Source organism: Tripterygium wilfordii, chromosome 8, assembly GCF_013401445.1.
Source record: "Tripterygium wilfordii isolate XIE 37 chromosome 8, ASM1340144v1, whole genome shotgun sequence".
Classification (NCBI taxonomy): domain Eukaryota; kingdom Viridiplantae; phylum Streptophyta; class Magnoliopsida; order Celastrales; family Celastraceae; genus Tripterygium; species Tripterygium wilfordii.
In genome coordinates this window covers 1,433,487-1,459,076 of record NC_052239.1, presented here as the reverse complement: position 1 = coordinate 1,459,076, position 25,590 = coordinate 1,433,487, and the positions used below count along the sequence as shown (strand labels likewise).

The following is a 25,590-nucleotide window of genomic DNA, read 5'->3' as shown; positions in this document are numbered from 1 at the left end:
AATTTAGCCTCTCCAAAGCCCACTAACCTTCTACGCCCAAAAACGAAGGGCCCATATCTGGACAATATTGTTGGCCCATGGAGACTGCGTGTTGACCAATCATTCCAATTTTGCTTGCAGTCCGTACTTCGTATGTAAACCCAGAACGTTCTATTCGCTCCTCCATTTCCAAAGCTACTCTCTTTCTTCTTCCCACTGTACTCTGATTCTGGAATCTCTCCAAACAATCTTCTTGTAAATTCATATCTCAATACGATGCCCAAATAAATAAAAAAAAATGGCACATTGAGCTTCTGCATTCGTTTCCAGTCATGGGCGGTAACTGGTGAGTTTCAGAGCTTGCCTTACTGGTTATTTGTTATTTCATCTCTGTCAATATAATTGTTCTGTGCTTTGCTTATCAGGAATGCGTAATTTTTTCTCTTTTTCCCTCATTTTTTGACCTTTTGCCTGTTTGAATATCCTTCTTTGGTTTCTTGATGTGAAGAACATTTTGTTGTGTAATTATTTCCCTGATCAACGAGCTTGAGCTTTCTGGTGTTCCAATAAGTAGTTAAATCATGAATTAAAGAATTACAATGGCCAGATTTCGCTTCTGAGATGTGAATAAATTATTTAACTAGTCAATGATAGATCATTAAGGTAATGACTTGGTGATAATAGTGAGTATTAAGGTAATGGGTATTAAGTGAACAAATAGATGCTGAGTTTCATTTGTTTTGGGTTCTTTGTCTCAGATTTTGTTTTTTGACTTATTAAAGTGATACATTTCTTCTGATAAATGATAAGTCGTTGGAATAATATATTGGGGGTTCATAAATTCTTATGTTTTGAATCAGTTTAACAGTATTTGCATTTTATTCAGATGCCAAATGGTATTTTGGAAACTTAATGAGTAAACTCAAAAGAAATATGGAAAAGAATCAGAAGGTAAATCGAGATAAACTTGAGGCCCTTCGTGAGAAGTGGGTCGCAGCGATCATGATTCTGAGCGGGGAATTTGATGGTGCCAGAGAGAGGTTACTCAAAGCACAGCATCTTTGTCCAGAACTGGAAAACATCGATTCCATGCTGACCGTCTGTGACATACTACTATTATCTGCTGGTGTCAAGCTATCTGATTCAGAAATTGATTGCTCTTGGGTTCTTGAGCTCATTACTCTCTCAAATACCAACTATGATGCTAGATGTTATTACCGGAAGCTTGTTACCTTGTTGCAGCCTATAAGGGATGAGTTCCCAGGGACTGAATTGGCACTGCAACTTGTCCAGGATGCAATTTCAAAGCTTTCAGAATGTGAGAAATTCTCTGAGTTTGAATTGAAAACTGGGATAAGTGGGGAAAATCAGATCTCTGGGTGTAAGCCAGCTTCTTCAAGTCAAATTCTGCCTGTTGATGTTGATGATGATGTCGAAACTGATTATGTAGTCTTGAGGGAGAAGAATCTCAGCAGTTCACATTGCTTTAGGCCAATGGAACAACATTCTTCCTTAGAGTCAAATGAAGGCAGCAAGTCTTTGAAGTACACTTGGTTGCCAAATGATTTTGTTCCTGGTCAAGTATGGGCAAAGGAAGCTATGCCTCGAAAATATGTTCGAGTGAATTATGTGGTTTCACCCGATAAGGTACACCTCACATTCTTGGAGCCTTACCCAATTCTTGATCGAGAGATCGCATGGAAGAAAGAAAATCTACCTATTGTGTGTGGGAATTTTGAACAGGGCAATGCTAGGGCCATCCTGGAAGTGTCGCAGTTTTCCCATCCTGTTAATTGCCTGCAATATGGTCCAGTTAAGCCATACTACATGATCTATCCTATGAAGGATGAGATTTGGGCTATGTACCAGGATTTGAATAGCGTGCACAAGGGCAATGAACATGAGAGAAATCGCTTTTGGGTTGTAGAAATTCTGGCCGATTACTCGGATAAAAATGGGGTGAATGTGGCAAGGTTGGAGAAAGTTGAGGGTTGTCTTACTTTCTTCTGCAGAGAAAAGTGCAATGGATCCGATATGACTCGTACATTTTATCCATCAGAAAAGCTTAGTTTTTCTCATCGTATACTCGCCTTTCAAGTTCCTGGAATTGAAATCTATGGCATTCGTGAAGGATCTTGGCACTTAGAACCTAATGCTTTACCCCTCAACCATGGAAGATAGAATAACTCGTCTATATTGCACCATATGATCTTGATTCACTATAATTTTACAAGATGAATGTATGAATTATAAAAAGAAGATTGAGATTAGTCGTTACCACTTTACGTTCTTTTAAACTATGGAGAATATATAGTCGCATTTAGGGAAGCTGTTTTCTATGATATGGCAAAAATCTTAAATATATATACCCTTACTTTACACATTTATTTTAGACCCCTATGTGAGAACCATATATATGTGTGTGTGTGTGTCTGTTTTCATTACTCAAGTCCTTTTCTAGCTCAGCATCATTGACATGATATTACAAATTCCTCCAGAAAGCTAAGAGTTTAAAGAAAATTGGATCAACACCGGGCCAGGCCATCCAGGCCAATAACTCAATGATAAAAAAGTAAAGAATCTGAAAATGCATTCCTAAAGAAGACTATTGTAAGCTACAAGAAGAAAAGGTTCCTGTTTCAAAATGGTAATCTCCAGATTCCTCACCATCCAACAGTTTCAAATCCAAGAGATCCCAAAATCCAATTGGAATTATCATGAGGCAACAAATTGATTACCATAAAATTTTTCATTGAAGGTGCCTAATTCTTCTCTTGGGTAAACAGTAGACCAATGCAATTACAAGTGTCATCACCGGGCCCAGAACCTACTCATGAAGCCCTTTTTGTCTTTCTTCATTCTGCTTTCAATGGATGGGAATTCGATGCAATTATAGGCAAGATCCAGAACAATTGGATTACGAGATATTGTTTGGAAGGCAGGAGGAAAGGGTTCGATGCGTGCAGCGCCTTTTGTGTTCAAATCACCAATTGCAGACTCGTAGATATCAAGTTTTTCAAGAAGGTACTTTTGCACCTGAAATTCAAATCAGCATGTCAACAAAGGCTTCAAAAAAAAAAGGCCAAATGCCTGTCCTTCAAAATCTCTAGAACAAATGAATGTTAAGAATTAAGATAACTTCAAGTAAAAAATATTCTGCATGTAGAAACAGACAACAGTGCCATTAGTCAAGTGCCTCTTACAGTAAAGGCGGGCTTTTCAAGGTTTTCCATAAGGGTTTTTGAAATGATTTCTTTTTTAACCATTTATATTCTGAAAGGGTAATCCAAAATACCAAAGCAAATGAAACTGCAGTCAAGATAATATAGAAAATGAGATCAATATGAAGGGATTAACGCTCAGTTTGGTGTTTCTTGATTCAAAGCAACAGCTTATAAATTATAAAAGCTTATTCATGATAGTGCTTATTTTTAGGGCTTTTCCTTGTTTGTGGGAAATGCTGTTCGGTAAAATTTTAATAAGCGCTTGTGAAAAGCCTATTTCTCCTATTTGTTAGGTGGTTTTAAAAGCACCAAGGGATTTCCTTTCAAAAGCTAGCTTCTGCTTTCTGTTTCATTGAAATTTGATAGTTTGCAATAAGCTATTTAAAATATGTAGAAGCTAGAACAAATTTTCTCAAGATGTTCTATAACCCATTTCTGGTAAAGGACAAATAATGCCAAACTAGGCACAAGCCTATTGTCTGAGGTACAAATGCAATTTAAAAGGTCCAGAAGAATCACAGTGTAACTTGACAAATATAAGGACTTACTCATTTGTCAAGGATAACTGAGATATTATACTAGGTCAAATTAATTATTTAAAAAAGGTCCAAATTTTCATGGGAATGAAAAGAAAAGGCAAGCTGGGAAGCACCTTTTTGTCAGCTCCATTCAACGATATAGTCGATATCTTTTTTGTGAGATTTTCTGGAGCTTTCATCTCCTCCATAATTCCCGTAGCATGCTCTATGCAACTGTTAGATCTACACTCATTGTATAATATCTTCAACTCTTTGATCATCGCCTGATATCAAGTGGGTGAAAAACAGAATAGACTCAAAAAACATTTCCTGCTTTGAAGTTAAACATTAGAAGTCTTAAACCAAACTAATGAAGCATTAGTGTGTTAAAAAATGCATCCCAGAAAAAAAAATCATAAAAAAGAATCTGTGATAGCATGGTAGTATATCCTTCTCTGTTGAAAGAGTGACAGTCTCAAATGGAAAATAGAAGTTGTTTATATTTGAAGGGTTATTCACTGATTTGAAAGGAAAGTCGCCAAGACCTGGGAAACCTCTGTAAGGTGAAAGGTCGTAAAGGTGCTCGTGCATTTAACATTTAAATTTGAAAACAAAAAAAGAACGAAAGGAGGGAACTCGCCAGCTGTTTCAATTAGATCTCTATAATGGAAGAAAGAAACTGAAAATACATACTTGATCACTGTCATTATGAGCTTGAAATTTTTGTAAGGCATCCTCAGCAAGAAATTGTGCATGGCAGTATAGAGCATACGCTTCTGTCCTCTTTCCAGCTAAGCTGTACGACCTTGCTAAGAAGAAACACCTGAAAAGCAACAGTTGGCAGACTCATTTGAAGAACAATATTCACACCAAAATTGATTAGCAATGCATACTTTTGGTGGTTTGCTCAATCAGTGGACTGAGTTAGTAAGATAGATGGTTACACAAAAGAAAGGTTAGCGAGCATCAGAGTTCAACACAAGGTAAAATTAGCCATGAATACCAACTAAATATACTCCAAAAGTCAGTCTTTCAATGTGCGGCTAAGTTTGATCCCTAATAACATTTTTTAACTGCAAATTAAAGCAGAATACAAGACAAAGAAAGGCCATATACATGTCCTCGAAAAACAGTACAGTACAAAATTGTTCAAAACAAGTTCGATAGTTAAGCCAGTGAGCAGCTAATAAAAAATTTTGATTTTTAAACAGCCTTAGTTAAACTCTCTAACGGACATCGGTAACCATTACTGTAGAACACTTTCTCAGTAAGACAAAATGCAACACCAAACTAAATTGTGAGCATGTATACAAGAGGTTGTGGGTGAGACATGGAACAAGAAAGAAGACCTTTCTGCTCGGAAAGCCAAACTTCGAAGCGAACACTCTTCAGCAAACACCACTTCTTCACGCGTTCTATCTCTTCCAGAACTAACCAAATCAGAAAGATCTGTTGTATTCTGTTGCCTATAAGATTACTATGTTAACAATACTTGTTGACGTACTGAGTCAAGTATAATTTGTCACACAGTTTTCATATTTTCATAACCAACATAAGTAGATCTATTATTAACCTGTAACAGAAGATCATATATGCAAACAAGCTCTTCAGGCTTTGTGAGTTTCTCGTTCTTGCCATCCCGATGCCTGATAAGTTTGCTTTTTGCAATGCTAACCAGTAGCTGGTTACGCTCAATGGTCTGCTGGCCCAGTACGGCACTAACAGCTTTATCAAGACCATTTAAATCATCTTCATATTTTCAGCATTACCTGCACTGACCTAGTATGTACAGCACATCATACTCAAAGAAATGAAACAAAAGGAGACAATTTTCATGTGATAACCATATTAATGGCCAGAGTTCCATACCAAGTCACTGCGGATGCAGCTCCTGGCCTCATGGTAAGCTGTGAAAATTTTGTCAAACATGGCTATTTTCTTTTCTGCTGGAAGTGAATCTGCAACGGATCCATGCAAATCCTTCTCCAATTCCTGAGCTGAAGTTAGAACACGAGAAACATTAATAAGACTCAGTTTAACCATCTATGCTCCTTTTTGTCCTCTGTTCCAGGAAAGGGGGGGGGGGGGACTCAAGACACCGTTTCCACTTCAAAGCTGTAAGTATTTGTATACATATCACAGTTTTCAAATAGAATAACCCAGCAGAAACTGATAAATAGTCATATACCAGTCAGTTCAGTTAATAAGAGAAGCGATACCAAACTACCAATACAGTAAACTTGTTTATTTTGAAATAGTTCACATCTCTATCATTGTCTAAATAAAACCAAGTACCAACCTTTTAAAATGGCAACCCAAGTTTTGTCATTCGATATTGGAAATCTATGACCAAGCCAATTAAACTCTGTAAGAGATGCAGCTTGTTGAGACCTTGCCTCAGCCATAACAGCCTGCAAGTATCAGTAAGATTGATGAATGCCGGTTAAGATAGGAAATAACCCTTTGCAGCATATTTATCTAGAATGAATTTATAAATAAAACATATCAAATTTCTTTGAATGAGGACTTCTTTTCTTTATTTGCTGGGGTGGTAGCCAAAAGTTAACAAGGCAGATAAGCTAAGGGAATATGATAATAGAACCTAGCCCTGGAATAATATATAATTTCTAGCCCTCGAATCTTGTAATAAAGGGAAACTAACTCCGCAAAAGTAGCAGATAAGGTATCACAATCGTAATAGATATTCCAGCTCGGAGATAAAACACTAATAGAAATTACTAGATAAGGTAAGAAAAGATATCAGATAGAAAGTTAATTAGAGCAACCATTCACACAATAGTGTATTTCTCGACAAATCTAAAAGCATGTTATCCCCAGCTCTATGAGGTTGAATTACCACTCCGCTTTCAAAAAAAAAGGTGGATTAGCATTTTATGAAAAACTGAGAACTCAATCAATTAAGATTGACTATTCTTCAGAAAATAATACAACATATAGGCAGCAAAATATTTCAAAATCATAATCTTAATCTCATTCACATGAAGACAGTGATATAAACTATGCTGCATGCATCATTTGACTTCATGTTTGGATAATCAAACTCACCTCCAATTTAGCTTTAAAAAGGTCCAATGCAGGACCTTCCATCTCGCCAATATGTAGAAGTTCAGAGGTTTGGATTTTTGACTCGCCGATTTTGTGTAAACAGTATCGGATACTTGGTTCTAGTTCCTCGACACGCTCACGGCACAAAATTTGATTCTCCAGGTCTCCATATTTCCCAAGCTCCTCATAAACAGCTCTAGAAAATTGTTAACGGAGTTAGCCACACAAAAAAAAAAAAAAGTAATCACAAAAAGGACCAATAAAAGGTCCAGCTTCCCCAATTTCTTAGAGCATCATTGTGGCTAGATTGGAAAGATAATCAAAAAGTCATCACCCCCAAAGGAGAGAGAATGTAAAAAAGAAAACCAGAGGTTTCGTAAAAGAGCTTCCAATACGAGTTGTTATTATTACTACAGCAATCAATGACTCCTTTCTTTCTTCTTACAACACCAGAAGTTACTGACAGAGAGAAACTGCTTTGGATTTCTAAAAGGAAGGTAGTCATATATTATATGTATGAAATGCACCTGGCACTTTTGAAATTCATCAATGCAGTCTCCCAGTTCTGATCTTGCTCGAAAAGCAAGTTCCCTCTCATATAGGAAGCATATGCCTGCAAGTTGGATAAACAGACATTTTCATGTATGTCAATGCTTCCACTAAAGCAAACGCAAACTGAATCCAGTTCACCACACCATTTTCCCATCATGTTCTACCCTACAAGACTTACTCATGCCTCATTTTTGTAATGCTTTTGACGAAGGAGAATAGTATGAACAAAAACCCTAATTCAGATACTGAATAGCTCGAACGCAATACAAATGGAACCAAACATATATAGACGCACCTCAGCTTCTAAAGATGTTCTGGAGTCCCCCTTGACCGCACATAGCTGTGAAAATAGGGTTGCCCACTTTCAGCCTTCCTCAACCTACCAATCAAATAGATGCGTCGCCTTGCATTTGGCCCATCTGGAAGCTGTCATTTCTTCATGGCATGGCTCCAAGCTCTCTCTGCCGTATAAAGAATTAAATGAAGAAACCTATTTTGAATCCAAATGAAAATGATGTTAAACTGCAAATGAGCCACTGGTTGAGTGGTAATGACTTTGCATGTCTCTGACTGAGGTCATGGGTTCTAGTCTTACCTCCTCCGAATATTTACAATGAGGTGTGCGGGCTTATTCTGCCCTTACGTGGGCTTGATAGGCTGAATGAATATGGATAAAAACACCATTTTTTTCCAATTTTTTTTCCCAACTAAAAGCTATAAAAAAGAGAAGTCCAAACGGCTAACATAAGATATATTGAGATACTTGCTCTTGTTACAAACTCAATCAAGGGAAAATCACCACCCTCCAATAACACCAAAACAGCAAAGACTCGTATAATTGGGTACCAGATTTATAAGGAAGCAAAAAAAAAAAGTGTCAAAAAAGGACACCAAATTTATAAGGAAGCAAAAAGATAAAAGTCAAAAAAGGATACAAGTATACAACAACAATGGGGGGAGTTTGTTTAAATATTCCAGTTTCCAGGGTTCACTATGTACACCTCAGTGTTTGAAATTAGGGTACCAGGAAAATCCTGCTTTTGAGTAGGAGATTAAATTTTTCAAAGCAAAAGAATATTCTATGATTTCAAGTTTCAACACACCTAACTTCGTTGACAATGGAGTCGGTTATTGCTCTCCTGGTGTATTTCCCACGGCCATGAGTAAACTTCAAGGATTTATACAACCTCCGCAACCGAACAGTGCGGTACCTCCTGTATACAAAAATCCATTATGAATCAAAACTAGCACACCCACATAATCAAGACTTCCTCAATTAAACTTCGACATTATCAAGCCAAAAGATATAAAAACACACGCGCAAAGCAGAGATTCTGAAACCAACAAAAAAATCAAGGTAAACCATAAAACTGTAGGTACATGCAGATACCGATAACGGGTATAATCCCCATGCCGCAATCCATGCTGCATCTGAGCGAACTTTAGCAGTTGCAACACTGGAAACAAACCGAAGGATTTAAAATCTTCGTAAATCATGCTATTAAATATTAGAATTAGAAAAATAAATTAAGCAATGTTACCGTTGATTGAGAATTTGGGGTTAATCTGATCGGAATCGCTGGGGTTTGGGCCATCAATTTCCATGGTCGATACCTCCCTATCTCTCCCCATTACTCCTTCATTACAAAATCAACATAATTGAATAGCAAAACAAATCAGGAATCTACAATCGCAATAGTCCATGCAATTACAATCAAACGAAACCAGTTGCGAAGAAATCTACGGAGAACAATGGTATTAACGTTTTTCCAATTTTCTTACAACCAAACAGTATTGTCCACGGATCCGCAAAACTTGTGGGATGGCATAGTCGTACCTGTATGAAGTGCCTCAGATGGTGGCACGACGGCTGAGCGACCACTTGCGACGGCGACTAACGCACTCCTTCGTACTAAGGTTCTTAACGGTACTATTTAATTGTTCCCGCATTAAAAAAAATACTTTGCATATAGCTTGACCAACCTATCGTAGACACGTGGCTAGATCCCACACCTCGGGCTGGACCGCTGAGAAAGCTAACAGGACCGGAAACTAATACATAGGCCGATAAATTGGCCCAATGGCACTGGACTTGAAGTCTGGTAACCTTCCCAGTCCATTAATAGGCCTTGGGCTCATTTGTTTCATTCTGTCATATTAAATAATAATTATTTAAAAAAAAAAAAAATAGCAGCTTCAAAGCTCGATTCGATAATTGAGTTCAGCTTTGAACTTTCGAACCAGAAATGAGAAATGTATACTTTAGAATATAAAGATTTGAACTCGAACTTGATCAAATTCAAGATAATAGAGCTAGAAGTCTTAATGATTAGCCTCAACCAACGACAGCATAATCAAATCTCTATAATTACGTACAAGAAAATCATCTACTTCCTTAAGTTAAGGCTATACGATTGACTAGCGATATATACAAGGTAGTTAATACATAGTAGGAAAGTGAGGGAGTGATTACAACGGGACTATTCCTTTTTAGAGTTGATTAGCTTTGGTTATGCCGTTGGTTGAAGCTAATCATTAACAAGAATTTTTTTTTTTTTTTGATAATCATTAACAAGGTAGTTAATACATGGGCCCGTACGATTTCGTTTCTCCTTATGCCCAACTCACTCAAGCTTAAAAAAAGACTTGCTAGTGGTTAAAGGTGGACTTGAGTTTATAAACCATACATGGTTGACATTATCAATCAATTTGGGACAACAAAGAGTGATAGAGCACCATGATTATCTTTTGGATAAAATATTTAATGATTACTTTTTTTTTTTTTTGTCAAACACACCAATACAGATTACACACCACACCATGATAGACAAAAAAAAATGATCTGGCGGATCATGACCACTATACAACCAGCATTGGAATTCCGAAAGAAAATGCGTGGGAATGCTGCCAGAAAGCTTCAAAGCAGTGGCCCATTTGGCGAAAACATCCGCCCAGGCATTTTGGTGCATGCTAATCTTCACAATACTCCATTTCTGGATGCCATTCAATTTAATACGCGTGTCCTCAATCAAATTCTCAATAGCCCACTTGGAAACCAACTCAGGTCGAGCAACTGCATTCACGACAATCAAAGCATCTCCCTCAAATTGTGCATCATGCACCTGAAGCTCCAAGCATCTTTGAACTCCTAGTCGCAACGCTGTCGCCTCACCCACTGTAGCATCCACTCTAGCACTGGTACAAACAGAAGCAAACACTATTTCTCCAGAAGAAGAGCGAGCTATTACAGCAGCACTAGTGACTTCATGCCCCATAGCTGTATCAAAATTTACTTTCATTGAAATAGGAGGAGGAGGAACCCAATGCACCAAAGACAAGCTGGCCTCAAACCTGGGCAATCTCCAGGCCCTAGAATGTTGTTCATGAGACTGATGAATCTCACGAACTAAATCATACACTGGCCTCACCGGCATGCCATGAATAACATCATTTCTATATCTCAAAATACTATCCAACGACACCATTGCCAAAAGACGAAACTCATGACAGTCCTCCTTAGAAATGCCAATCAACTACGGATTGAGAATAATCTTGACCCAACCAACAACTCCTCGGCTACTAAAATTAAGAGAATTCAAACGCCAGCGAGAAGTACTCCAAACCAGGAATGAAACCAAACAACCAATCATCAAATGAATTAAGCTTTCACTTCCCCCATTGCAAATTGGACAACTCTGTTGATCCTCGGGCATATGCAAAACACTAGATAGCCTATCCCTCGTAGGCAAAATATTCCAAGCAACCTTCCACAAAAGCAACTGAAGCCTAGCACGAATATCCATCTTCCAAATCTGATCCCATTGATTACCAGCAAGAGGGGTTGAGTTTGAAGGCACGGCTGCACTTGAATTAAGGACATGATATGCAATCTTTACTAAGAAATCCCCCGAGGTACTAATGATTACTTAATAGTATGTTAATCCGCTTACATAGTGCGCATGCTCTACTGAATATTCAATAAGCCACGTCTGAAATCCAAAACTAATTTTCTCCTCTTTTTTTTTTTTATTTTTTCCTTTTTACATGTCGCCCTTTTCCTTCAACAGTTCAACATCTCCTTGTCATGCAATAGAGAATCTAGCCCCTAACAACCTCAAATGCTGCTTGAATTCGTTGACGAAATCGTCAACCTTGGCATCCACTCTCTCTACTCCAAAGGACATCGTTTTCTCAATCTTCGTCGTCACTGGTCTCCGCTTCTCTATGCTCTCTATCTTCTCTTGTCGATTTTTGGTTTGTCGGGTCGGGTCGTAGAAAGAGTAGAGGTTGACGGATTTCACAAGTTCAATAGGAAAGAAGCTCGAGACAGTGGAAACGGGTCCAAAATTATGTTGACATCGAATCCGGTTTGTGAGTTGAATTCTGACTCCCAAAGGCCAAAAACAACATAAGGGACCCACTAGAATTGGAGGGTGGTCCACACTATCCTATCCCGAACACCCATATGGCCATATCCCAAAATCCGCCAGCTCCCTCCATTACAATTGACAAGCGTAACTGCGTAACTAACCTCTCCGTGCCGCTAGGAGAGCGAATACTCCCTTAAACGATGGCGTATTTGTCGTCCCTATCCTCCTCCATATCCTTTCAGGCCAGCAACCCGAGATTCTCTCCTCCCTGTCCGTCTATCGCCAAACCTAAAACCCTGACCAGAACCTCAACCGTCGCTGCCATCCCCCCTCTCTCCATAGCCACAGTTACTGAAATCCCTGCCGTCGACAGCACTACCATTGCCGTCCTTGGAGGAGGCTCTGTGGCCGCCCTTGCCGCGGTACTCTCCCTTACTGATCCAGATCGGAGGCGGCGTCTCCAGGAGGAGGAGGTCGGCGGCGGCGACAAGGAGGTTGTCAGGGAGTACTTCAACAACTCTGGATTCCAACGGTGGAAGAAGATATACGGGGAGACCGATGAGGTTAACAGAGTGCAGCTTGACATTAGAATCGGGCACTCGAAGACCGTCGAGAATGTGATGAAGATGTTGACCGAGGAGGGGTCACTGAAAGGGGTTACTGTCTGCGACGCTGGTTGTGGCACGGGCCTTCTAGCAATTCCGCTCGCGAAGGAGGGGGCAGTAGTGTCGGCGAGTGACATTTCGGCTGCTATGATTGCTGAAGCTGAGAAGCAGGTTAGCGAGTCGTAGCTGTACGTTTAACCGTCGATTTCTGAAGATGAAAATTTGGTATTTAGCTTCTGCTATAATTCACAGTCTAGTCGACAATGGTATCAATGGACAAAAGATATGAAGTTATACTGCTGTGTTTTGTTATGATGTGCATATGACTTTCTCTATACCTGTCATTTCTTCTGTTGATGATGTCTTGTGATTGTATACTGCACTCAACTATGTAAACAGTCCACTGTTATTCAATTACTTTAATAGAAGCAATTCTCAGTTTCTTTCTCAACTGTGCAGGCAAAAGAGCAGCTTCAAGTGGACAATGATAACTCCTCAGCTGCAATGGTGAAGCCAAAATTTGAAGTGAGTGATCTCGAGAGCTTAAATGGGAAGTATGATACAGTGATCTGTTTAGATGTTTTGATACATTACCCACAAAGTAAAGCTGATGGAATGATTGCCTATCTTGCTTCATTAGCTGAGAAACGATTAATTTTGAGCTTTGCACCAAAGACATTTTATTATGTAGAAAAACAAAATAAAGAGAATGTAGAAAACCAAAGACAGAGAATGAAGGAAGATTTTTTTCACTTTTTCTACAATTGTTTACAGGCCATATAAATAGTTTACAACTTGAGAATCAATCTCCCCTAACTAGGAAAGAAAATCAACGGGATTGTGTGAATTGGAAAACAAGTTAACTAATCCCACTAACCAAGGCAACAAATCATCCGTAATTGAAGGCTTGACTTTCAACACACTAACCAAGGCAACACATCATCATTATGTCCGTAATTGAAGGCTTGACTTTCAACACTCCCCCTCAAGCCGAATTGTAGATGTTTATCATGCCTAATTTTTCAGTCAGGTTGTCGAAGATTGATCTGATAAGAGCTTTTGTGAGAATATCAGCTGTTTGATGATTTGTCGGAGTGTAGTTAATTGTGAATACTCCTCCTTCAATTTTTTCTTTGATAAAGTGACGATCTATCTCCACATGTTTTGTCCGGTCGTGATGAACTGGGTTCTTGGCTATACTGATGGCTGCTTGGTTGTCACAATATAATTCCATAGGATGCTCTAGTGGAACTTGTAATTCTTCCATCAACCTTTTCAACCATATTCCCTCGCAAATGCCCTGGGCCATAGCCCGAAATTCTGCCTCTGCACTACTACGAGCTACCACAGATTGTTTCTTGCTTCTCCAAGTCACTAAGTTTCCCCATACAAAAGAGCAATAACCAGACGTAGATCTGCGATCTGTCATTGAACCAGCCCAGTCTGCATCTGAAAAAACTTCAATATTTCTCTTAGTGGTTCTTGAGAAAAATAAGCCCTTACCAGGCGTCATTTTGAGATATCTTAGAACTCTATAAACAGCATCCATATGTTTTTCCGTAGGGCAATTCATGAACTGGCTAACCACACTGACAGAGAAGCCAATGTCAGGCCTTGTATGGGAGAGGTAAATCAGTTTTCCCACAAGCCGTTGATATCTTTCCTTATTAGCAAGAGCACTTCCATCATTGGCCTCTAGCTTGACTGTTGAATCCATGGGAGTTTCAGCAGGCTTGCATCCAAGCATTCCTGTTTCATTTAACAAATCTAGGACATACTTGCGCTGAGAGACAGCTATACCTTTCCTTGACCGACCAATTTCCATTCCTAGGAAATACTTGAGATTCCCTAGATCCTTGATTTCAAATTCTTTGGCCAGGAATTGTTTGAGTAGCTCAATTTCCTCCTCGTGATCACCTGTCAGAATAATATCGTCTACGTACACAATAATAATCGCCAATTTCCTTTTAGGAGAGTGCTTCACAAATAGGGTGTGGTCAGATTGGCATTGAGAATATCCATACCTTTTCACTGCCTTGGTGAATCGTTCGAACCATGCACGAGGAGATTGCTTGAGACCATACAAAGCTTTTCGAAGTCTACAAACTTTGTTAATATTTGATGTCGTCTCAAGACCAACAGGAATATCCATGTAAACCTCTTCCTCTAGGTCACCATTGAGGAAGGCATTTTTCACGTCAAGTTGATGAAGAGGCCAATCAAGGTTTACTGCCAATGATAGAAGCACACGAATGGTATTGAACTTAGCGACCGGTGCGAACATGTGGAGATAGATCGTCACTTTATCAAAGAAAAAATTGAAGGAGGAGTATTCACAATTAACTACACTCCGACAAATCATCAAACAGCTTATATTCTCACAAAAGCTCTTATCAGATCTATCTTCGACAACCTGACATCAAATATTCCAAAATTTCAAAAGAATGATTCAGACCCAATTTCACTCCAAGATTCAAATTCTAAAGTCAGATAATGCTAGGGATTATTTCAATTCCATTCTAGGAGATTACCTAGCAAAAGAAGGCATTGTCCACTTAAGTTCATGTGTTGATACTCCTCAACAAAATGGCATCGCTGAAAGAAAAAATAGACATCTATTAGAGGTTGCCAGGTCCTTGATGTTTTCAACCAATGTTCCAAAATTTTTCTGGGGGGAGGCTGTCCTTACGGCAACATATCTCATCAATAGAATGCCATCTAGGGTCCTAAAATTCCAAACTCCTTGTCAAGCCCTCCTAAAATCATATCCAAACACACGTCTCATCTCCATCATTCCACCCAAAATATTCGGTTGTTCTGTCTTCGTCCACATTCATCAACAACATAGGAGTAAACTTGATCCCCGATCACTCAAGTGTATTTTTCTTGGGTATTCTTCAAATCAAAAGGGGTACAAGTGTTACTCACCAGTCACACAAAAATTTTACAATTCCATGGATGTCACCTTCTTTGAATCCCAGCCATACTACCCCAAAACTGATATTCAGGGGGAGAATTCGACTCAGGAATATCAGTTTTGGAACCTAGAGTCATCCATCGAGCCACCCATCATCAATCCAACTTCAAAAGATCTCATTTCCTCAGAGTCTTCTAGTCTGCCTCTAACTGTCGAAAACACAGAGTTCATTGTTGACTTGATGGATAAGGAGCAAATCCAAGAGGAGAATGAGGAAAGAGCACATTCTGAGCAAATCCATGATAAACATCTACAATTCGGCTTGAGGGGGAGTGTTGAAAGTCAAGCCTTCAATTACGGACATAATGATGATGTGTTGCCTTGGTTAGTGTGTTGAAAGTCAAGCCTTCAATTACGGATGATTTGTTGCCTTGGTTAGTGGGATTAGTTGACTTGTTTTCCAATTCACACAATCCCGTTGATTTTCTTTCATAAGGAATATCCAAGTGAGTCTAGTGTGGTCATCTATAAATGAGACAAACCACCTAGCACCTGTAACATTTTTTATTTTTGATGGACCCCAAATGTCGCTATGAATCATTGAAAATGGTTGAGAAGGTTTGTAGGATTGTGTTGGAAATTGACTCCGAACATGTTTGGACAATTGACAGATTTCACACTCAAAAGATTTTGGAATTTTCTTGAATAATGAGGGAAATAAATGTTTGAGAGACATGATATTGGGATGACCAAGGCGATAATGCCACAACATGATTGCACTATCGTTATTTAGACATGAAACAGAAAAAGAACCACCGCTAACTGCCATTTGATGTTGTTCTTGTGGATAGTGGCGTTCCTTGAGGATGTAGAGTCCAGAGCACTCTTTAGCATTGCCAATCGTCCTCCCCGAATCCAATTCCTGAAATTCACAATGAGTAGGGAAAAACTTAGTAACACACCTCTTTTCCTTAGTGAGTTTACTAATTGATAGTAAATTACAATCCAAGTCTGGAACCAAGAGGACAGAGTCAAGTATGAGGTTCTTAGAAATAAGCACTGATCCTGTACCGGCAACCTTCGATAGAGAACCATCCGCTATACGGACAGTTAAATTGTTGGGACACGAGCTATAAGAAATAAAATGTGAGATATCTCTTGTCATATGGTGAGAAGCTCCTGAGTCCATGATCCATGGTTTTATTTGTTTCTTTCCCACTGTTAGTGCATTTAAAAAATTACCTTTGTGAGCAAGAGTACCCGTGCCCATGACATGATGAGATGAGGTATCTGGTTGTGATTGTGTTGGCAAAATAGGAGATAAAAGTTTTTTCAGCATCTCCATTTGTTCCTTGCTAAAGGGACTTGTTTCAGATTGTTCTTCTATAGCAACATGATTCCCACGACCTTCTTTCTCCATTTGTTGGCGTGTCGGCTTCCAATCTACTGGTTTCCCATGAATCTTCCAGCAAGTCTCCTTCACATGGCCAGGTTTTCTGCAATGATCACACCATGGTCTACCTCCTTTATTTTTCTGGCGATTGCCATAAGAAGCAACCTGAGTTCCTTGAGCTGCAAGGGCCGAACTTTCAGTCATATGTATATGTTGAGGGAGACTCATCATGAGTTTCTTACGACTTTCTTCACGACGAACTTCAGAAAATGCCTCTCTGAGGTTGGGTAGGGGTTTTGTCCCCATGAGCCTTCCGCGAATTTCATCAAGATTCTTATTTAGACCTAACAAAAACTTGTACACACGTTTTCCTTCGATAATCTTTTTATATAAGAGACTGTCACTAGTACACTTCCAATTATGAATCTCAAAAGTATCAAGTTGACGCCATAGTCGAGTAAGGACATTAAAATAATCAGTTACCGTAAGGTCGCCTTGCCGTACATCATGGAGGATTCCTTCAATCTGAACAACCTCTGATGTATTTTCTTTATCCGAGAACGTCTCCTTAACCGTGTCCCAGATTTCCTTAGCAGTATCAAATGCCAAAAAATTTTCTCCAATGTCTCTAGTCATTGAGTTGATGAGCCATGTCATGACCATACTATTCTCTGCCATCCATTTCTTGTAGGTTGAGGCTGTTGGTTCCGGGACCGCTGCATCCCCGGTGATGTAGTCGTCGTTCTCCTTACCCCGTATGAACATCAGTATAGACTGAGACCATTGCAAATAATTGTGGCCTTCTAGTTTATGGGTAGTGATAGGGAGATGAGATGTTTCCATCTGATAAGAGGATGATGAAGGAATGATGATGTCTGTAGACGAAGAGGATGAGTTGGTATTCATCCCGTAGGCAGTACCGTATTTAGGCATGAATTTGAAGACGAGATTCGAGTAGGAAAAAACTCGAAGAAAGAAGAGAAGAGTCAGGATTGGACCTGCTTCGATACCGTGTAGAAAAACAAAATAAAGAGAATGTAGAAAACCAAAGACAGAGAATGAAGGAAGATTTTTTTCACTTTTTCTACAATTGTTTACAGGCCATATAAATAGTTTACAACTTGAGAATCAATCTCCCCTAACTAGGAAAGAAAATCAACGGGATTGTGTGAATTGGAAAACAAGTCAATTAATCCCACTAACCAAGGCAACAAATCATCCGTAATTGAAGGCTTGACTTTCAACACACTAACCAAGGCAACACATCATCATTATGTCCGTAATTGAAGGCTTGACTTTCAACATATTATGATCTGTTAAAAAGGATCGGAGAGTTGTTCCCAGGCCCTTCAAAGGCAACGAGGGCATATCTTCATGCAGAGGCCGATGTGGAGAGAGCACTGCAGAAAGTTGGGTGGAGGATAAGAAAGAGAGGCCTAACTACTACGCAGTTCTACTTTGCAAGACTGGTCGAGGCTGTTACCGCGTAGAGGGAAAACAAGGTTAGATTCAAAATCTGTTTTATTGAACTGTTGTGCTAGATTAGGAAATTAACTGACACCTTTGTGCACCGTTTAATTTTTCCATATGTTTTTGTCATTATTTGTATGTATTTGATATGCTTACAGTTCAATTGAAAATATCTGGTCATATGTTTTCATGTATATTAGATGTTCACGTATGTAACATTTGATACATTTTGTGAAAATCTTGTTTTTCATTCATGGTTTCTGTTGATGACTTTGATTTCTGCTGTTAAATTGTTTGCTCCCTCAGTTCTTTTTAATTTCAAAACCTCAGTCTCAAATTACAAAAAACATATGTGCTATTCATATGAATCTAATATGAAAGAATCACTGTTGTGCATTGCTACACAGTAATTTACCAGATTGGATACTAGTATTGGAGTATTGTTTACCTGAAACAGACACCGGGGGTACTCTTTGCCTCGGCCTCTTTTTGGTCATCTATTGATGAGGTTTCTGTCTTAAGGCTCTGGAATATCTCCTCCAATCCGGACTGTCGAAAATTCCCATACCAACCATCTTCTTTGGCAACATGTTTACTACTATCAAGTTCTGCCTCATCTTCACTCTATAGTTCTTCTTCATCCTCTGGTGCTGCCTTGTCTCCTCTATTTCCGTTACTTTCATCAGTTGTGACAGTAATTAGTGTTAACTGTTAAGGGAATTGCTGGAATGGGTACAATATTTCCATTGAAGGCATCATAAACTTCTTTATCAAATGAAGCAGGCAGTTTCCGTTCTCTCCTTAGCTCATTCCTCATCATCCAGAATGATTCAGCCTTCCCCTTGATCTGTAACTCCCATGTCTTGATTCTTTTAAATTCACAAATAAGATTACTCCATTTTTTATGGCACTAAACTGTTCTAATATTTAGTCCTATCATCTGTGCAAAACTGTTCTTTGGTAATTCCATTGTGTGGGGTTGGTGGATTAGCAATCTGGAGTACGTCATGTGACTCTGCCGCCATCAGAGTGAATATATGGCGTACGAGGAAGGTACAAGCTTTCTTGGATGGAGGATTTGATTAGTAGAAAATTCAAGTGATTTCTTGAGGGATGAAAGGTCAAGGTGAAAGCTCGACAGCCATGGATGAGGTCCTTACCAATCCTTTGTGCGTCGGGGATCTTATATTGTGCACCAATTGCCCAATTATCTATCACTATTCACTAGCCCATGCCTTTTTGTGTTTAGAAATCTGAATTAACGCTGGGTGGGTGAGAACACCGGGAAAAAGAGGAAAACACAAATCTGTGAATCTGATAAAGAAATATAATCTGACTAGAAAGGACCGAGGAGGCGATATGGAGAAAGAAGAAGATGACTCGACGAGCGAAATTCTACGGGATCAGTTCCGGCTCTCCGCAATCTCTATCGCTGAAGATGAAGGTTTGTTCTGCTAATCCTCCACGAATCACACCCTTTCATTTCCGACTGATGTTCGATTGTAAGATTCTTTGTGCGATTACCGTAGATTTTTCAGTTACATCTCTGCTTCTGATTTTTTGAGCTGCGAAGAAAAACGGAATGGAGATATCTGAATCAATAGTGGCTTGCATTTCCAGCTTGGCCTTTAAGTATTCAGGTAGAAAATTAAAAGCTCAATTCTCTATTCGGTTTAATTCATCTAGTTATTTTGAATGGTAAGAATTTTCTTTTCTTTTCTTCACTCGATTCTTAGTTGGAATTCGTAAGAAATAGGATTTTGTTTTTAGGTGTTGTTTTCACAATTGAATTCCCTTTGCACTATGGCAAATAAATTGGATTGATGATAAAGTGATTCAGTGCTTTTTTGATATCAAATTCACTGTGTGGTAACTGGTATGTAGGATTTGAAATAATGATATATGTTGGACCACTAACTAAAGCTCCAGAGTTCAGACTGATGCCTTAAGTGTATACATGAGTTACCTAATTTCTTGGTTAGTGAAATCCAATCAAGATGTCTTGTGGTACATGGCATGTTGTTTGGTAGAATTGTTGTTATGCTTTTCACCTAAGTGTTGGAGTTTAGTCAAGGGCATGGTGTTGGATTTTAGTTGCTGCAAAGCTAGTTTGTGAATTTGAGGTTTAAATTAGAACGATAGAATCTGAGTTAATGAAATGGATTCTATTCCTGAATACAGAACAGTTGGTAAGGACCTTGAACTTGTTGCAGCAGCTTGGTGATCGCAAGAATGTGAACATGGGCGGTGTCATGTTTACTGGTAAGTGTTTTTGAGTTCTTGAGTTTCTTGAATGCAAATTAAGTTTGAGTTTGATGTCTAGCTCTCTGTTTTTGTTGTTTGCATTAATTAATGGGTCTTTTGAATATCTTGAAATGGAGAGGGATAGAGAACATTTGCTTTTAAATTGAATAGCTTTCATGCTTTAGATTTTTTGATGCATTAGCATTGGTTCTCTTGTATTCCAGCCCATAGAAAGAACACCTAACTACCATGTTGAGGTCCTTTTGTTTCGATCTGAAAGCAAAAATAACACAATATGAGAGAAAGCGGAAGAAAGGATCACAAAAGGAAAATGCTGATGGTGTAGTGTAGTGCATATTCTAGATGTTTAAAAAGGCAGTCATGGAACTACAACCAAGCGCACATCAAGTTGACACAGAGTCCATTTTATAGGTTAATTAATAGTATCCCCATTGAAGGATGGTGCATTTGTCTCTGAGCTGCTGAGGTTCCAGAGGATATGAAGTACAATTCCTGTGCCATGTAAGTTCTTTTTTTAATCCAGAATATATAAGCAAAATTTTCTGAAGATAGATGGCATTCTGATACTATTGCTGCTTTATATACGATGCTAAAATGATTTTGGGCCGAAAACTTGGCCCATGATCACTCCTCATTTCTCTGCAGCTCTTTATAGATTTTCTTTTCATGTGATATCATGGGAAGGTGTCATTTATCAGTAATTGCACAGATTTGTTTGGTTGTATTGTCAGCTTTTATTTTCAAGACCTAAAGTAATACCAAATTTGGAATGCAAAAGGCAGAACTTGTGTGATTGAATTTAGTTGAGTCTCAGCTTTCTATCCAATTTGCAAGTGCTTGTTGAAGCTGTTAATGGAAGCAGATGAAGATATCATAAAGATAGTTGGTAAGTAGATGAAATGTTCTTCCTTGAAAAGCGAGTAGAGACCTGTTAGTTTTGCAGATAACTTGAATAGAGACCTGTTGTAGGGTTATTTTCTTTTACCTTTTAGTGAAATGCTATTATGAATCATAGATAAACAGATGAAACAGATAGCATTATTGACAATAAGCAATCCAGCTAACTCTTAGAAAGGTCCATTCAATCTATTTACTTCTTGAAATACAAAAAGCAAGCGCCAAGACAAACTAGTGTAATTTGATTTTCAAAATTATGCTATACACAAATAGAGGGATAATATAACTTTTGATAACTGAAAAATATGACTTAGTTCAACTTGGTCATTAAATTTTCAAACGTTTCAACTTGGGAAGCCAAAATTGAAAACTCTTCCAATATGTATACGTGTGCATATTTCTCACTGTTCAATTAGATTTTGTAGTTTAAATTTTTATGTCACATCAACGAGTTTATTGGTTGAACAATAGTGAAAAATCTGAGCATGGGTATAAATTGGAACAATTTTGTACTTCCGATCTCCAAATTGGAACATTTCAAAATTCAGTGATTAAGTTGAATTGGGTTATATTTTTCAGTGATCAAAAATTGCACTACCCCACAAATATAAGAACCTCAGTATAAAACATTAAAAAATTAATTCACTCTTTTTAGGCGGGAAAGAGCTTCAATTAGGTAGAGTTCGAACTTCAATATGAAGATCTGGACATCTTGTAAGATCAGAGAGAGAGCACAGAACTGAGTTTGTTAGTACGGATGATGACTTTTTTGTCAGAATCCTTAAAAAAAAGGCTTCACACTCCGCGCTTCTCAAAAAACTGATGCGACGAGCCAACAACAAGAAAGCCTCTTGTGGAAGCAGTTTCTGAAGAGGAAACTTGTTCCACACGCGCACCGAAACTGTGTGGGGGTTTTGTCTGTCAGCTTCTTTTTCTTTACCCACCCAGCAGGCAGCAGTTCATGTTTTCTGCACCTTCATCATCAGTCCTTACATTCAAACGTCGGAAACTGTTGAATCCTTTTGTCGTGTTGTGCATGAATGAACTGCATGATCGAAGGGATCCACATGGGTCTGGGTCTAGGGGCTAGGGAGGGAGGGACCTGTTTTAGTAGGTTTGCTCGTAGCTACACCATATTGCCTCATCTTCCAATCTAAAACCCTTCGAGTCAAGCCATTTTAGGTGAGAGATATAAAGTATACCATAACTTCCCCCAAAATATTACACATTTGGATTTGGTGGTCTGGAAAATCTTGTTTCTCTGTTTTTTTTAAATAAAAGTATATATATTCTTTTAAGAATGCGAACGATTCTTTCACCGTTGATTTGGAATTGAAAGCAGTGAATTTCACTTGTCATTTCATTTATCTATACGGTCAAAAAATTATCGTCCTCATTTTATAAGGAAATTCTTATATATATAGGATTTCTAACATAATGGTCTAATATAAAGGTGTAAAATAAGGGTTACGTTTTAATGGTGTGGATGAATGAGATGACAAGTGGGGTCCATTGTTTTGGGTCTCACATATTTCAAATCAATGATGTGAACATAAATCTTTATTTTACACCCTTACATTAGACTCTTATGTGATGTGAGAATTCCTCATATATATATATATATATATATATATAATGATGCATACAAAATCATGTAATAGTTTTAACTGATGCAAAATGAAATACTTACATCTTGAGGAATAATTTTGAGTAATGACTATGGAAGCCCATGACGTCAAAACTTGAAAAGTGTCGTTGGGGTAGGAGCTGAAACATAGCTAAAATTTAAAATAGAAGACAAAAAAGATATAAAACAAAACGTGTCTCTATCTCAAACAGACAGTCCATAAATAATTGCCTATTCTGTTGTCTCTTTCATGTGACACAAACGACTCCTGTATATCTAATGGCTATCCGGCCACCGTTACCACGTGATCGCTTCCTCCTTTCCATGGGATTTTCGCAAATCTCTTGTGGATCTCTATGCATTCGAGGAAATAACATCAAAATTACTGGACATAATAGTTGAACTTGTTATTTCCGTATTTATAAAGAGTGCCTTAGTCAATTGTGTCTTCCCAACGAAAGCTTATTTGTTTACATTTATTGTATTATAGTTTCAAGAAGACTATTGTAGAAGAAGACGACGACGAAGAAATATTGTTCCTCCAATTGGTCATCAGAAAAGGCCTTTTTTTTTTAAAAAGAAGAAGAAGAAAAGTGAAAGTTAATTTTTATCTTTCTATCGTTAGGCCAAAATAAAAACCGAAAAAATAAAACAAATAGTATGGTGTGCCGATGCACATACTATCACAGCTCTTAAATGTTCTTAAGCGGTCCTTTCATGAGATAACGAATAAGAGAAGTACGCGTGGACAGCATTTGAACAGTATAAGGAATAAATGCTTTTCCGATTCTTTTACACAGCGCTCCAGGATTCGAATTCTGTTACCGTTCTGACAGCGGATTACCGGCTCCCTCTTTGGCTCGGCTGAACGGCTTCAACTGGAATCTTCTTGAACCAAGCAACTACAAACTCAAAAGCGTAAATACCTGATTTTGTTCCTTTTAAAAATTAAATATATATAAAAAATGTCTTCAGAAAATAAAAAATTATGGAATTGACAGTTGTAGCATAAGACTCCTCATCTCTCTACATTGCCGACACGTTCAGTATTATATTAGCTTAACTGATGCAAGACAATGTGATGAAAAAAATATCCTACTTAAACTTGTTAATTCTAAAACGATATTAAAATTGTTAGAAATATAATATGGCTCGCTTCTGTAATTTTATTTAATTCCAAACAACTCTCTCACCTCAATGAGTATACAACCTTAAATAATAAACGAAATAAAACCTAAGCTAAGCTAGACCTCGTAGAAGGGTTTGGCTCTATATATATTATGAGGGTTGAGCTTGGTCAAAATTACAAGTTCGAAATCTTGAGCCAGGCAGGGCTTGGAGAAGATTAAAACATGTAGAGTCATGACGAAGTCCGACCCAAATTCGGTTCAGCCTAGCTCATGATCATCTTTAACCATCACTGGTGGCAGTTCACAACATTAAAATAAAAATTTACAAAAAAAAGAGAGGAGGTATTTGGAATTTTTTTGGGTATAATAATAAAGTGCCTACACTAGATAACTTATTTCAACAGAAAATAAACAACAATGCAAATAAGAATAATTAACTAGAAACCTAATATTGTTACTCTAATTAAAAATTAAAAGAAAGGACAAATAAAATGATTGAGCAACCATCCAGCCTTGTTTTCCTATCAAAAAGTTGCCACCGAAGACAGACAAAAGGGGAACCAAAGTGTCATTCCCATAAATAATTTGGACTTATTATTAATAAAAATAATAATTTAATTTATGTTATTGGAGTAGACAAGATAAAGGATCTTATCCAAAGTGTATTAAATATCACAGCTTGTAAAGTGGATTGATTCACGAGGCCATCTATCCAATTTCGTATACGACACTCTTTATGTTCCATCCAAATTCGGATTTCTTACCAAATTTAACAAAATTTGTTCAAAACTCCAACAAATACCCAAAAAACATATTTAAAACCGAGAAATAAATCATACAAACTTGTCATTTGAATATTCAATATTGGTATTAACGTGACATACAAGTTTGTTCTTTTAACATCTGATATGAGTCTAAATGTGACAGTTTGTGTGTATAGAAAATTTCACGCACAACGAAATGATAAGTTGTGTCAAAGTCCAACTCGTGTGGCCACAATGTATTGTTTTCATTGAGAATCGTACTCAATACCTGCTTAGTTCATATTATTTGACCCAAAAAAATCACCAATTAATCTATCACCCAAGTGATTAACAAATACCAAATTCGTTCGTGTAACTAAAACTTACTTCATTAAACAAGTTCAACTCCATTGCTTTTTATTTAAGTGGGGGTGGCAAAATTCTAATAAATGAGGATTATGTGTTTCACTTGCATCTCTACTCAATTACAATACCACCATTTGTTAAATTGCTTTGATTTGGGATCGGTTGAGAGAATAAGATGTTTATTTTTGTTTTATTTTAATAAATATAATATACTACTAAGTATTTGATTAGCTACTTTTAGGTACTATTTGGTTCGGGATAACAACTTCACTTAAAAATTTCGGATTTATAAATTATTCATCATTGAATTTCATTAGTTAGGTATTTACAAATAACCTTTGCAATGATCGGATACATTAATAATCATTGATATTGACATGGTTTGTTTCAAACGGGTATAATTCAAGTTTTTATTTCAGTCATTGGTCAGATACAACAACTTAGATGAATGCCCGAAATTTAACAAGA

General features: G+C 37.9%; 2 protein-coding genes and 2 pseudogenes across 2 annotated transcripts; 2 read left to right on the top strand and 2 right to left on the bottom strand.

Annotated features, from left to right (window-relative positions):
- Window positions 1-110: 110 nt before the first annotated feature.
- LOC120003764 lies at window positions 111-2,357 on the top strand. The gene is made up of 2 exons (XM_038852842.1): window positions 111-325; window positions 866-2,357. Exon 2 carries the CDS (start codon window positions 892-894, stop codon window positions 2,158-2,160), a length of 1,269 nt encoding a protein of 422 aa, XP_038708770.1. The 5' UTR covers window positions 111-325; window positions 866-891; the 3' UTR covers window positions 2,161-2,357.
- Window positions 2,358-2,546: 189 nt separating this feature from the next.
- Window positions 2,547-9,271, bottom strand: LOC120003396 (annotated as a pseudogene).
- Window positions 9,272-11,865: 2,594 nt separating this feature from the next.
- LOC120004412 lies at window positions 11,866-20,908 on the top strand (annotated as a pseudogene).
- On the bottom strand, window positions 15,982-17,842 carry LOC120004410. Its single transcript, XM_038853763.1, has 2 exons — window positions 16,474-17,842; window positions 15,982-16,153 (listed from the first exon to the last, which is right to left on the bottom strand). The coding sequence occupies exons 1-2, from the start codon at window positions 17,555-17,557 to the stop codon at window positions 16,119-16,121; spliced, it is 1,119 nt and encodes a 372-aa protein (XP_038709691.1). The 5' UTR covers window positions 17,558-17,842; the 3' UTR covers window positions 15,982-16,118.
- Window positions 20,909-25,590: the final 4,682 nt, after the last annotated feature.

Excerpts from the sequence above, each read along its gene's own strand:
- LOC120003764 (XM_038852842.1), top strand. The coding sequence starts at position 892 with ATGAGTAAACTCAAAAGAAATATGGAAAAGAATCAGAAGGTAAATCGA.
- LOC120004410 (XM_038853763.1), bottom strand. The coding sequence starts at position 17,557 with ATGCCTAAATACGGTACTGCCTACGGGATGAATACCAACTCATCCTCT. Across the intron at positions 16,154-16,473 it reads GGGTACTCTTGCTCACAAAG|GAATTGGATTCGGGGAGGAC; the intron begins GTAATTTTTTAA and ends TGTGAATTTCAG.